This window comes from Camelus ferus, chromosome 26 (genome assembly GCF_009834535.1).
Source record: "Camelus ferus isolate YT-003-E chromosome 26, BCGSAC_Cfer_1.0, whole genome shotgun sequence".
NCBI lineage: Eukaryota > Metazoa > Chordata > Mammalia > Artiodactyla > Camelidae > Camelus > Camelus ferus.
In genome coordinates, this window is record NC_045721.1 from 1,051,974 (window position 1) to 1,066,329 (window position 14,356).

General features: G+C 49.4%; 1 protein-coding gene across 1 annotated transcript in view; it reads left to right on the top strand.

Moving 5' to 3' along the window:
- The window catches only part of LOC116660097, a 37,640-nt gene that overhangs the window by 13,988 nt on the left and 9,296 nt on the right, over positions 1-14,356 (top strand). Inside the window, exons 2-3 of the mRNA XM_032468794.1 lie at positions 10,177-11,247; positions 11,444-11,611. Coding sequence (XP_032324685.1) covers positions 10,945-11,247; positions 11,444-11,611 — 471 coding nt within the window. The 5' untranslated portion in view covers positions 10,177-10,944. The remainder of the gene's footprint in view (positions 1-10,176; positions 11,248-11,443; positions 11,612-14,356) is intronic.

Consider the following 14,356-nt stretch of genomic DNA (forward strand, 5'->3'; position numbering starts at 1 on the left):
ATTTGTAGCAATATGGATGGACCTGGAGATGGTCATTCTGAGTGAAGTAAGCCAGAAGGAGAAAGAAAAATGCCATATGATATCACTCAAATGTGGAATCTAAAGAAGAAAAGGAAAAAGAAGACGCTAATGAAGTCATCTACAAAACAGAAACAGATTCACAGACGTAGTAAATAATCTAATTGTTACCAGGGGAAAGGCGGTGGGAAGGGACAAATTTGGGAGTTTGAGATTTGCCAAGGTTAACCACTATATATAAAAATAGATTAAAAAATCAAATTTCACAGGGAAATTTGGGAACTATAGCACAGGGAACTATATTTAATATCTTTTAATAATGTTTAATGCAAAAGAATATGAAAACAAATACATTTAAACATATGCATGACTGGGACATTGTGCTGTACACCAGAAATTTACACATTGTAACTGACTCTACTTCAATTAAAAAAACAAAAATTTAAAAAAAATTTTAATATTAAGCAAAAATCACACAGATTATTGATAGAGTCTTGTTCTTTTTTTTTTTCAATTTTTCTTTTTTTGCTGAAATATAGTCAGTTTACAGTGTTGTGTCAATTTCTGGCGTACAGCGGAATAGTCCAGTCACATGTACACATGCATAGATTTGCTTTCATAGTCTTTTTCATTATAGATTACCACAGAGATTGAATAGCGTTCCCTGTGCTGTGCAGTAGAAACCTGTGAGCCTTGTTCCTAAATGGTGCTTTTTGTGTTACTGGAGCTCAGTCTGGAAGCTAGTGAAGCCATGGCCTTGAAGGTGACGGATGACCAGTGACGGGTGGCCGTGGGAGGAGCAAGGGAGAGACCATAAAGACATGTGTTTTATAAGATGCACCCCCTGCGCTGGCCAGGTAGCCGGGGAGAGGAGGGACATGGCATTTCACAGACGCTAGCTCTAGCTGGCTGGTGCAAAAGTGAGAACATACTGGAAAGATGCTGGGGTGTGTAGAACCCACAGAAGGCCCCAGAAACAACAGGGGCCAGCGAGCTGCAGGACGCTAGGCAGCTGGCTCTGTGGATTTTCTCTCTGGAACATTCCTGTACACAGGAGTCAACAGAAAGACCCTCTTCCCAAGCGCCTCTCCCCCCAGATCTGAGTCTCTCAACTGGAAAATTGCAATTTCTGGGAGAGACATCTGACGAGGCCAGGTTGGGTCAGCTGTTCCCACCTGGAGGAGTCACCCACGACGGGGAGACAGAACCCCCAGGGCACAGACAGGGCTGGCGGGTCCCACCCTGTGTCCTGGGAGGAAACAGAGGTGGAGGGGGGCGATTTCTAGGGAAAGGCAAATAGAGGAGAGCTGGGTGGCCACACCGATGTCTCTCAGTTCCACCTGAAGTTGTCCCTAACTGACAAAGCACGGATCCAGACGAAGTTTGATTCAGACCCAGAACGATGATGTCCCACCTGGGTGCCTTGCCCCGCATTTCCTGTACACTCTTGCCTGCCCAGAGCCCCCTCCTGGGGCTCCCTTAGTCCTCTGCTGGTTCTCCCTGCCCTGCCAGACGGCATCGTCATCACAGAGCATGGACTGGACTCTGAAGCGTGCTTCCTGCAGGCGGCGGGCTCCCGGGAGGGAGACCAGCCCGGTCTACACGTGCTCAGTGCCTCCCCCCAGGAGAAGTCACTTCTCCTCCTGGAACTCACTCCCGACCATATTATTATTTATTTGCGGGATTCTTCCCCACTGGGACAAAGGGGAATTTTGTTGCACTTCCCTAAAAGAAACAGGGCAGAAACGGGGACCCCCAGAAACAGTTCCTGTGCCACACTGTTACACATCCCCTGCCTGCAGGAAGCCCAGGGCGCCCCGCTTTGATGCTGTCACCGCTACACTGCAGCTGGCTTGGCCACCTGGTCTGACCGCTTGTGTGATGTTGTTGCTATGGTGAGGTTTCCACCGAAAACTTGCAAATCAGGAAAACAGCTACCATAAGCGATGAGACACAGAGAGTCTGATGCCCAGTGGTTGCTCGCTGACTGATGCAGAAAGCTCATGTGGTCTTCAGTTTGTTCCCAAAAAAACCCACCTTAGTGAAATCCCCAACCCTCTGTCATAGGAACTCCTGGAAAAGACAGCACAGCTTTTCATTTTGACAGCAGAGTGAAGTGAGCTTCGCTTATCTGCGTGGCAATAAAAATGCAGGCCACATCCTTCAGGGGTAATATCTCAGTTCATCATTCAAGCAATAAAAAAAAACCAGAATAACTTTAGTGTCTGTTTAAGCTTTCAAGTAATCTTTGACCAGGACCGATGCCACATTCAGCAGCCTAACAACGGAGGCTGGACGTGCCAGTGAGGCCCAGATTGATGGGCTCCCAGCCGGCGGGGCAGGGACAGAGCTCAGCCCTGACTCCCCCGCACTTGTATATCAGTGTCTTTTTCAAAGAAATGACGGCTTGAGTGCTGTGCCAAAGACTTGTTGGAAATTTCTCTGATAAATCAAAGTGAACAAGACATGTCTGCACTTGAATCAAAATGGGGTTTCCCAGTACCCCAAACAGAAAGTAGGGCTATGAAGCCAAACAAAAACTCAGTTTCTTTTACAGTGACGCTCCGATGTCTGGTGGGCTCCGTGGTCCCCGGGCTCCCTGTCTTCCCAGGGTGACTGTTTATGTGGGTGTCTCTCCCAGCCCTACGGGCTGCTGTCCCTTCTCTTTTCATGTCCTTATCCTCCTTTATCGAAGAGGACTCTCATCTTCATTGTTCATTTCTTGATTTACCCTCATAGGGGTAAACTTGCCCCATTTCTCTGACCAGATAGGTAAGGATTTACCACCCAAACACCCACCAGAATGCCTTTGATCGTGCTGGACATACAGTAAATTCTTTTTTTTTTTAATGTAGATTTTTTATGTATGTAGATAATCCCTTTGTTCCATAGGGATTTAAGATGGCTTATAGAAATACACATAGTTCAGTGGGGTATTTCTGATCAGGGCATTGCAGTGAGAGACTGGAAACATTGGTCTTAATCTCATTTGTGATTCTTTTCTGGGTCTTTCCCGCACAGTGTCTTCTCGGGACACAGCAAAGCCTCAGATCCCATGAGACAGGTCTCCTCGTGAGCACTGATCTCCCTGGAATGCACCCTTGGTGGGGAAACAGCACCACCCCCTGACTTGACTTAAGCAGAGTGGGTGTGCAGCCCGGCCTGCTCTCTGCAGTGGCCACCTGGAGATAAATTGTCTGCTATCATGTAATCGGTTTGGTTTCCAAGACATTCCAAAAACATTTTTGTTTTTGTTTTTGTTTTTTTCTTTTTGGGCACTGTGTCTGCAATTAACAAAAGAAACTAACAAGTGAACTGTGATGTCTGGCAGGTCAAAACTTCCTGCCTTTCCTTTTGATGTGGTTCCTTGAATCACAACGAACAAAGTGCACTTTGCCAACTCAACTTTGCCCTGATTTTACTTTCTTTTATTATAGCAGGAAAAGTGTAGCACATTTACTAAGGAGAAAGTCACCTACTAATCTAACTCATAAAGTGTAATTTTTTTAAACATTGACCTGAAAGATTCTTACTAGTGGTAACAATAGAGCTTTATATTGTGCTTTGTTCCTTGGTTTTATTTCCTGTGCGGTACTTTTATTTTCTGCATAATATTCTTTCTATGATGTATCATAATCATTCTCCATTAGTTAGCATTTAAATTGCTTCCAATTTTTCATCATTATAAGTCCTGCGATGAGTAACTATGAGCGTACTGGTTTTTCTTATAGTTTGAATCACTTCCTTCAGCTTGATGCTCAGAGGTAAGATTATGGGCCAAAGAGCTTTAATATTTTTATGATTCTTCACAGATCTTGCCAACTAACTTTCAAAGGATTGTACAGCATTACAAAGCGACCATTGACATTGGAGGTAGTGGGCGTCAAAGCTCCCTACCAGCGCTGCAATTGTATTAAATCTGTAAATTAACTATGGGAGAAAAAATGCCTTACTAAAGTCAGTCTTGCAATTAAGAAGCTATATTTGTTATCGCACAGTTTTTATTTTGATATATATGTATGCCTAAGTGGTCTAGATGTACCTACATACAGCATGGCATGGGGGGAATCTGTGACTCTGCTTTGGAGCAGGACGGACCCCAGCCCCACCCCCCCAGAGTGTCCCCTACAAGTCTCCCCACCTGAGACCCTGACTGGGCGCTGATTCCAGGGATCCCAGCTGCCCAGACCGAGGGGCGCATGTGCATTTCCCTCCCGGCACCTCCCACCCTCTGGAACCTAGTACCTCCCGGCGCCACCCCAGCCCAGCAGGTGACACCCTGGAAGTAGGTGCAGAGTAGGGAGGTCGTTCGGGTCAGAGCCCTCATGACCCTGTGCCAGGAGGGCACACAGGGCCTCTGTAGGATGCAGGTCCCTCAGATAACTCTCACCAAGGGATTACCCGGGATGGCGAGGCCAAGAAGTTCCCGTGAGATCTGGCATCTTTGTAACCAGCAACCCTATTTTGGAGCTTGGGGGACCCCAGCATTGCTGAGAGTCCCCAGAAGCCCCACCGGTGGCCCGGCCTATCCCTGTAAGTCTTGAGTCTGGAGACCGAGACCTCGGATGCTGAGTCACAGATGCCGCACCTGCACAGTTCGCTCGCTGCGCACCTGCCCTCAGGCATCCTGGACCCGTAGGTCTGTGTGGACAGGGGCCACTCCCGCTGAGCGGGTTGTCTTCCTGGTGCCAGGGTCCCAGCACTTAACTTCTGGTGTGCAGCCTGGAAAGGTCCTTCCAGCGACCTCTCATGGCCCTGCCGCGCTCTGGGAATGCGGGCCATTCTCGGGGTCCATCTCCCCGGGATCTCACACGCTGACTCTGCAGTCTTGGTGTCACCGCGCGGCTCCCTGACGTTGTGAGATGTGCATTCGGGTAAATTGGCATCTCTGCTCCTTTCTGAGCAGGCTGGACCTTGGCAGCATGAAGTGTCCCCCAGAAGCCTCCCCGCCTGCCGTCCGGCCTGTCCCTGCACACCCCAGACTAGGGCAGCTCCCAGGGAGACTGTGCGCTGAGTTCACCACACATGCCGGTAGGGGTCGCTGTGGGGCACCCCCCCGGGGCAACCCCCCCCCCCCCACCCCGGGGCCTGTTTGATAGGCCTGCAATTGCCCACCTGGACTTAACGTATAATCAGATGTTCATAAAGAGGGTCCCTTGGGCCAAGCACCCTTCCTGTCCCCTTGTCTTCCGCGTGCTCCCAGGCTATCCTCCAGTCTTCTGCCCCAGCACACCTTCCACGCCTCCTCTGTACACCCCCCAACAGAGTGTCATCACACCTCACAAAGGCAAATATTAAACCGCAGTAACCCGGGGCAGAGACGGCGGTCACAGCCACCTGGAGAGAGATGGTAAGTAGATGAGAAAAGTGAGCCCGAGAGAACTAAAGTGACTTGACTCAGGTTAGTCTATGGCAAAACCAGCACTAGAACCAACGTGTCCAGGGAGAAAGGGCTTGAGATGAAAGGTCCAAAGATGGACTAGGTCCCTAGCCCTGACTTGTAGGATGTGCATGGCTCAGAGTAAGTCAGTCACATAGACGTGCTGATGTCCATAACTGTTCTAACCACCTCTGCCGATCCAAAGGGCTGCCGCAAGGACCAAATTAAATAACGGATGTTAGAGAGGGCTCTAGAAACCGGAAAGCGTCCTACCAATGTAAGACTTTTAACAAGCCTGGTCAGTGGCGTGCCGAGGTCAGCCTCGAATATGGACATTAAGAAGGTTGCATTATCTGTAGAAAATTTTAAAACAATGATAAAATCGACTAAAAGTCAGATTGCTTTTCGTTATCACTGTGTTGGGCAATTCTAAATAATGTCAGTGATAAAACACTCTTTCCTGAAAAATTCTTTAGTAGTTTTGAATTCCAAATAATTTTTATGGTTACTATTGAATTTCTTTAATTAAACAATTTTTGGGGGGGAGGCAATTAGGCTTATTTGAGTAATTGTTTATTTTTTTAAGTGGAGATACTGGGAATTGAATCCAGGACCTCGTGCATGCTAAACACATGGTCTACCACTGAGCCATACCTTCTCCTCTGTGAATTTTAATAATATATATGAAAACCCATTTTTGTTTCTTTAATAAACTTTGTATTCTGCATGAAAGTTTATCAGAGATCTCCCAGTTAGAACTGACAGATGGATTAAATAAAAATACAGGGAACCACTCAGATTTTAATTTCAAATAACAATGATTAATTTTCAGTATAACTATGTCTCATGCGAAAACAAACTTACTGTTTACCTGAGGTTCAAATTTAACCAGGCATCCTTCATTTTGTCTGGTGACCCTGCCAGTTGTGCGTGAGGATGTAGCTACATGCTTTCATTCAGAGAATCAGTTCATGATGGTTTAGAATGATTTGAACTTATCAGGGCAAAGTTTGTGTCTCCAATGCTGGCAGCTTTACACATACTTTAAACAGTAGGTTTTAAATAACAATAGCACAGGAAAATGATATAGTTAAAGAAACAGACTGAGTCCTTCAATTCTGTCATTCTACATGGCCCCTTGGACTTTTTAGACCTTCAAAAAAAATTAAGAGTAAAACAGAATGTGAACTGCAAAGTATCATATTTTTTGTTTGCTAAGTGCAAATGTTAGTTCACGTGACACAGATCTTTTACTAAACGTTATGGGTTGAATTGAGTTATGGTTCTCCCCAAAGGTACACTGATACACTAGTACTTTAGAACGTGACTTTATTTGGAAATAATGTTGTTGCAGATGTAATTAGTTAAGATGAGGTCATACTGGAGCAGGGGTGGGACCTCCCTCCAGTGTGCCAGTGGTCCTTGTAAGAAGAGGAGAGACACAAGGAGGGGAGAGCCCCGGGACAATGCAGGCAGCAGGAGGGCTGGGGGATGGGCTCCCCCTGCAGGTCTCCCAGGGAACACAGCCCTGCCCACACCTTGACTGTTGACTTCCAGCCTCCAAAACTACATACATTTTTACCGTTTGAATCCCCAAGTTTCTGGTACTTCATTATGGAGTTCCTAGGAAGCTAGGACACTGAATCTGAAAGACAAAAATCTTTAAAGTTAAAATTTCCGGCTCTTTAAAAATCATTATTTTTCCTTATTTGTTGTTATGAAACTTCACTGTTATCATTTATTACAGGTTCATTCCCTTTAAAAATCCATGAATATAATTAGTATGAATCCACTGGTTTTTTTTTTCCTCCTTGATACTCTACTATTTATTTCACTTTTAATTTATTTAAAATAAAGTTTTTTACTGGCATAAATACACATAGAGTTTAATCAGAGACAATTTTCACTGTCTCCCTTTTCTGGCTCTTACACTGATTTATTTCATATCATAATTATTACTAAATATAATTTTGCCACATAGAAGAGGGTTGTTAAAAGCGACCCCTTGCAGGGTGTGGAGTGTGTAGCTCAGTGGTAGAGTGTGTGCTTAGCATGCACGAGGTCTTGGGTTCAATCCCCAGTGCCTCTATTAAAACAAATAATTAAATGAATAAACCCAATTACCCCCCCAAATAAAACAAAAATAATAGAAACATTTTAAAAATGCCCCCCCCCCCCCGGAACGCTAGGTAAGCCACGTACACAGCTACACCCTGTTCCACCATCTGTTAATTGTGGGACTCTGTCAAGTTTCTTAATCTCCCTGGAGCACAGTTTTTTGTTGTTGTTGTTTTTTTAATATATAAAACGAAGCTACTTATACCCACCTCCGATGTGGTTAGAATTAGCTGAGATAATGCACTAAATTCACCGGCATAAGATAAGAATGCAAATAATGTTGACTCCTCTCACTGCTGCTGTTTTAATAGCTGCAGGTGTGACGCATCTCAGAGGAGTGTGTTCTGGAGGACCATGTCCTCGGGGTGCGTTAGGAGTCTCTGGGGACCGAATTTTAGGCATGATGGAAATTTTCCGTGAGCGGGAGAGCCTTCCCGGAGGGCATGTTTGCATTCCAGCCCCCTTTCAGCCACCCCTGGCTGTAAGGGTGGGAGCGTGTGCACAATTTCAGCCCCCAAAGATCCAGACCATCCAAGAGACATATCAGAGTTGGAGGAACGCGAAAAAGTGAGGACAGGGTTGGGGAGGAGGGTCATTATCTCAGCCTGAAGAGGGCGCTCTCGGATCGCACCATTCTCTCCGCGGTTCACACAGGGCATTCTCTTTAGGAGGCTTTGAGCAGCGGTTGGAAATGTTTCTACCCTCAAGATCATTATGTCTGGGAGTGCTCTGAGCTTGGGGAAGCCACTGGGAGGACAACATAAGCAGCACGAAGCCAGAGTAATACTAATAGCAGCATATTCTGATTATGAAGATGACAGTGAAAATGCTGGCGTGTATTTAGCTTGTACTACGTGCCAGGCACTGTGTTGTATTAAAAAGACATCACCTAACTCAATCCTGCCGACAGCCTGTGAAATCAATATTCCCACTTCACAGATGAGCCCCAGAGCCCCAGAGGGTAAGTGATCTGCTCAGGGTCCCCGGGGTGTTCAGTGGCTGGACCGGGGCCACTCGGAGTCACTATTCTGTGAGGCCAGATGGTGAGGAAGCATCCGAGCTGCCCAGGGTCTGGCTCTCTGCTTGCCCTTGTGCCCTGGACCAGAGAATCCACCTCACAGATACACACTGAGCATCTACCACGCCCCACACTTGGTGTGAATGCCTCAAAGGACAGCAGGGGTGCAGCGGTCAGTGCTGACTCCCGAGGTCCCATCCTGTATCCTTGTCCCGGGCCCTTCAAACCTTTTCCTTTTTGAACCTCAGTCTTTCCTTCCAGCCCCTGGGCCAGAAAGCCCACGTGTGTACCCCTATAACCGAGTCCAAAACTCGTTTTGCTCATCGCACAACAGGTCAATAAATTGGGAGATGAGGTGGTAAGGCAAGGAATAATTACTTTATTTGGAAAGCCAGCAGACTGAGAAAATGGGGGACTAACGTCCTGTAGAACCATCTTTCTCCAAGTCAGAATCCAGCCTCTGTTTATACTAAAAAGGGGAGGGGGCGTGGCTGGTTGTTGCAAACTTCTTGGTGTCGGAATCCTTTGTTCTTGCAGCCGTCCGGGTAGGTCAGGTCTTGTGCTCCTGCAAACCTCCAACAAGACAAATGCTATTTTCTATTTGCAACTTTTTATCTTTATATGCTGGGAAAGTGTTATACCCTTAAAGGTCAGAGCCTTGAGAATGGGCTCTCCTGTATATTTCAGGCGCTAGGCGACATTCTTGTACAAAAGGTGCAGAACCAGCATGACTGAGCCCAGGAAACAGAGCACAGGGTTAAAGTCAAAGGAATAGACCTAATACGGAGTCAGATTTGTTCTTTCCTGTAACAGCCTGTGTGTGCCTGGGTAGCCTCCTGCCGGGCCTCTCTCTGGGAGCATCTCCCAGTGCGGGTGGCGCTCCGGCCTGACTAGGTCCCCTGGGCCCAGCGTGTCTTTGGCCCTCTCTTGCTTCCTTGGCCATTTTGCACAGCAGATCAGGAGAAGAGCCCTCCGCGACCTCCTGCATTAACCCCGCGTGTTCAGGACCATCACCTCGCTCCTTCCACGAGTGGCACCAGGCTACGCGTACTGCGCGCTCTTCCTCTGATCTGTCCCACTTGTTAGGAAGAACTCATGAGGCAGGCACTGTCTAGTCCCCTTTTACATACATGGAATCACCGCGTTCAGAAAAATGAACAATTTTTGCCTGAGTCGCCCAGCCGATTAGTGGCAGAGCTGGGATTTGAACCAGGTCTCCTGATGTCAAAGCTCAGGGTCCTTTCCATTACTTCACACTGACATTTAGAACCATGTGGGCTGAGAGGGGCAGAGAAAGAAAAGGAGGCTAACCGAGCTGAATTCAATCTTTAAAGTTATTTTTCAGCGGTCTTCCCGGGCCTTTCCTTCCAAGGCTGGGCTTGCCCACCAGCAGCAGGACACATCCTGAGTTGCTGTGATACCACAGGACCTGCGGGAGGTTCCAGATCCTCCTCCACTCCATCCAGCACATGGAGTGGAGCAGCGTAAAAGAGGGGGGAAGCCACAGAGACAATAGGAATACACAGAATCTCAGTCTCTGTGGAAACTTGAAATAACCATTTCAGGACCTTAGATTTTCCTAATGTGCATTTGAGAGACAAGATCCTTGGTTCTGAAACATTCTAACATTTTCCCTCCCCAGCCCGCTCTCTTCTCAGTGGCATTCTCAGCCTCGTCTTCAGCAGTACTTCTGTGATTGCTGTTGCACTTAGGCGATCTATGCAACTGAAAAGGATGAACAGAACGCGTGACGGCGCGGGATGAGGAAATCCAGACGGGGTCCTCCCATCCTGCGCCGACCTGGAGGCGGCGGGAAATGCATGGCTGTTCCAGCAGGCGGCGCTATAGGCTTCCAGAGGCTCGGGAGCAGCGGGCGCCAGGACCAGGTGCGTGTCCTAGCCCCGGAAAGAGCTCTCGCGTTCTGGGTTTGGGCCAGGACAGAGTCGCGTGCCCTGGGTTTCATCCTGGAATCCAGCAGAGGCAAGGGTCAGTGCAGGCCACGTGGGACACGGGACTTCCCAGGGACTGCGGTCCTGAGGAGAGAGGGTGCGTCCCCAGAAGGTGGCCGAGGGTGATCCCGGGAGGCACCGAAAACCCTGGCTTCAGAGATGCTTTGTTACCAGGAACTGCACTGACTAAAAGGGGGAAACAAACGTGCCAAGAAACCAAACAGCTTCGGTGCAAATGGAGCCTGTGGTGATGCAGACGGTGGTTCCCAGTCAGCGGTTCTCTTCAGAATCACCCCGAGAGCAAAATGCACATGCCTTCATCCCACCCCGCAGCGCGCTGCGTGGGTACCGCCCGGAGGGCTGCGCGTCCGCGTTAAGCTCGCAGGTGATGCCAGCCTTGCGCCCAGCGCCTCGACACCGCTGCCCAGGCCTTTGCGTTACTCCCGGGCCTCGTTGGTGTGATGCAGGGGGAGTACGGGTCACATCCTGCGAGCGCTCACTTTTCCGAATCAGTTTCCCCAACTGTAGCAAGGACTGAGTGCAAAGATGGTCTAGTTCCTCGGACCCAGGGTCCTGACTTTAGCTGTGATGAGAGGCTAGAGATCTCGGAGTTCATCCCCCTTGGGAAAAAAAAAAAAACAAACAAACAACAAACAACTCCGGGACGGTGCGTGGGCACCACCGTTGAGATGCGTGCCGTCCTCAGTGACCCATTAGGACACAGCGACCGCAGCAGGATGAGCGTGGTCCTCTCCCCGGGGCGGGTAAGTATCAGCACAACGAGCCTCTTTCATTTCATAGTCTAAGCAGTAGCAAATGAGCCTCAAAGCAGTGCTCATTCAGATCACTAATTACTTCATGATTTGGGACTCAGAGACTCCTCCAAGGAATCATTAAAACTGTTCACAGCAGGAGGAAAGGGGTAGATGGACATTAATGACTCTGTTTACTCTTTCTAAGAGAAGAGACCAGAAGAACGACGTCCTGAGAAGACATGAGCCCGAGCCCCGGGGACAGGCAGCCCCCACGGGCACCTCCCCTGACAGCCCTACCCCAGCGCGTGTTCCCGCCTTCCCTCCGCCCAATCCACGGACACTTCCCTCCACATCCCTCATGGCCGAGTCAAAGGTGAGCTCTGGTGGGACTTTCCACCTCCCGGCAACCCCCCCACCACCACCTCCCTCCAGCATCTTGTCCCACCCCTCCTGGCCTTTTGTGTCATAAACACATCTCTCCCATGGGCTTGGAACCCCGCCCACCCCCAGCCCTGACTTATTCAAAGTAGAATGAATGAATGAATGAATGATGCAAGATGAACAGTCCAGTGGATTTTCCTTACCTTCAGGGACTATGGCTGGTCACTTACAGGGTATGTCTGAATGAAAGAGGACCCACCTCCCGGTAGCCCGCATACCCAGCCAGCCAAGCAGGTATTTAATTTTATCAATAATTGTATTTCTTTGGGTTAGACATTGCCCGTGCCGGAGGGCCTCTTTGAAACCATAAACATCCCAGGAAGGACGGACCACTCTCTTGGAATAAGTGTGATTATCAAATCTCAGACAGGAGGAAGGGTTCAGGATGGCAGGTTAAATCATGCCTGGGAGCCAGGATTCATGAAAAAACTACAGAAACCAAAAAAAAAAAAAAAAAAAAAAAAAAAAAAAGACAGCATGAATAGGCAATCAGAGAAAATGTAAACTTATTAATGCTGTATCTTAGTGTCTCCTCGGCTCCTTTGTTTCCCGAAGGAGGAAACCACATCTACAGAAGATTATGATTTTTCTCAAAGTCACACAGGTGACCCTGAACTCATCTCCACCCATGGGCACGTTGAATCTACAACCATATAGGGAACAATTACTTCTGGGGGGAAAAAAACCCCTAAAAATCGGCAGTGCAAATCCTTCGCACTGGGCCAGTGAGAGGGAAACCACACTGAAGTGTGTAGGGAAAACTGAGATGGAATCTCGCCATGAATCCCAGCCCCAGCACAACGCCCCACAGCTGGGCCAGAACTCAACACTAGAAGCTTCTCCCTGAAGAGGGAAGGGTTGCCATCCTACATTGGGCACCCCAGCCTTTGAGACTGGCACCTGAGAGAGGAGCCCCCAGAACAACTGGCTTGGAAGCCCCACAGGGGGGCTTCAAAGACCCACGGGGCTGTGGTGAACTGAGGAAAGGCCCCCGAAGGGCTCACACACAGACTCACACACCCCGGGGCCCAGGACGGAAGCAGCCCTTTGCAAAGTGCCAGGACTTCATGTGAAACAGGCCCACGTCCTGAGTCTGAAGCGTTGGTCTGAGGGGCGGGGGCCTGCAGGGACGCGCTCCAGGGCGGAGGCTGGCGGGCGCCGTCTTCCTGCTCTGCCTCTGCCTTGCTGAAGCCTGCGGGCGCCGCCTCCCCCCACACCCTTTTTTCTTTATATTTCCCCTTTTCCTTTTTTTCTCTAGTTTTTCTTTGTCTCTCTTTCTTTGCCTTTTTGTTTTTTCTCTTCCATCACTGGGTTCCCCCAGGGCACCAGTGTCCTCCAGGAGGGAGCTTCTGCGCACACCCTGGGCTTATAGCTACCACCAGTGGACACCCCTTGGTCACCAAGCTCTGCAGGCCAGGGGGGCCTGTGTTCCTGGGTCCCCTGGGACTGTAACGATTGGAGAAACAGTTCTCGGGAGACTAGCACCCCCAGGACACTGCACAGATAGGGGACTGACCACCCCCCCCAGACATTCTCAGAAAGAGGCCTATTTGCTTATCTGGGAGATTGGCCTAAGGGACAGGCTTCTGGTTGGGCACAGTTACCAGTATCCTATGAAGATGCTGTCAGACAATGGGGGCCTTCGGATGCGGTCTTTGCGTTCTCTCTCTGCCTCACTCCAGTTCACCAGTATCTCAGGGAGCGCAGACCCTGGTCTGGGGCCCTGATTTTTGCAGCTGCTGGCTCTGGTGACTTGTCCTTGCAAGTCCCACAGGACTGCAAGCTCAGAGAAAGGTTTCTTAAACAACCCCGACCCCCAGGGCATAGAAAGAGGCAGCAGACTCAGTCTTTCTGTGCAAATCCACACAGCTGCAGCCTGAGGGTCCAGCTTAAGTAGACACACTGCTAAGGGCCTCTCCTGAGACCTCAGGGGGCGGCACTGTCTTTGCCGTGTGTCCTGGCCACGCTCCAGAGTGCGCCGTGCCCTCATCTCTTAGAAGGAAGCTCTTATACATGTCTGTCCCTCCAGTTTTTGCCTGTGCCCCGTGTTTGCAGTTTCTGCCTAAGGAATACTTCTTATTGGCTGACTCTGGTGCTCAGGGGGGCTTGCGTTCCTGGGTCCCATGGGAATGTGACAACTGGAGAGACAGTACTTGGCAGGCTGCCGTCCCCAGGGCACTGCAGAGAGGGCTGAAACCCACCCCAGCCTCTCTGTGGAGGAGGCCTAACTGCTAGTCCTGGGTCTTTGGCCACAGGGGGCAGGCTTCAGGTTTACACATGTCTGGAGGACACAGAGATGGTCTCAGGGGACGTGGGTCGGGGATGCCAACTTTGCACTGTCCCTCTGCCTCACTACAGCTCACCAGTATCTCCCAGAGAGGAGCCTGTAAACCCATCTGGAACCCCAATTCCTGTGACTGCTGCCCAGGGGACACCTCAAGATCACCCAGCTCTGGGGCCACCAGGGCTCATGCTTGCGGTCCCGCAGGACTGCGTGTGTCTGCAGTTCTTAGAGCTGCTGTCCTAAGGGCGGGCTGGCTATCAGTCAGCCTGCGTCTAGGCGCTGAGTCCTCCACTTTGGGGAGGGATGCCAGCATCGTGGTGGAGTGAGGTGCTCTCTCTTTTTTTCCCCTTCAAACTACAATCAGTAAAGCTTCCACAATCCAACAACACACCA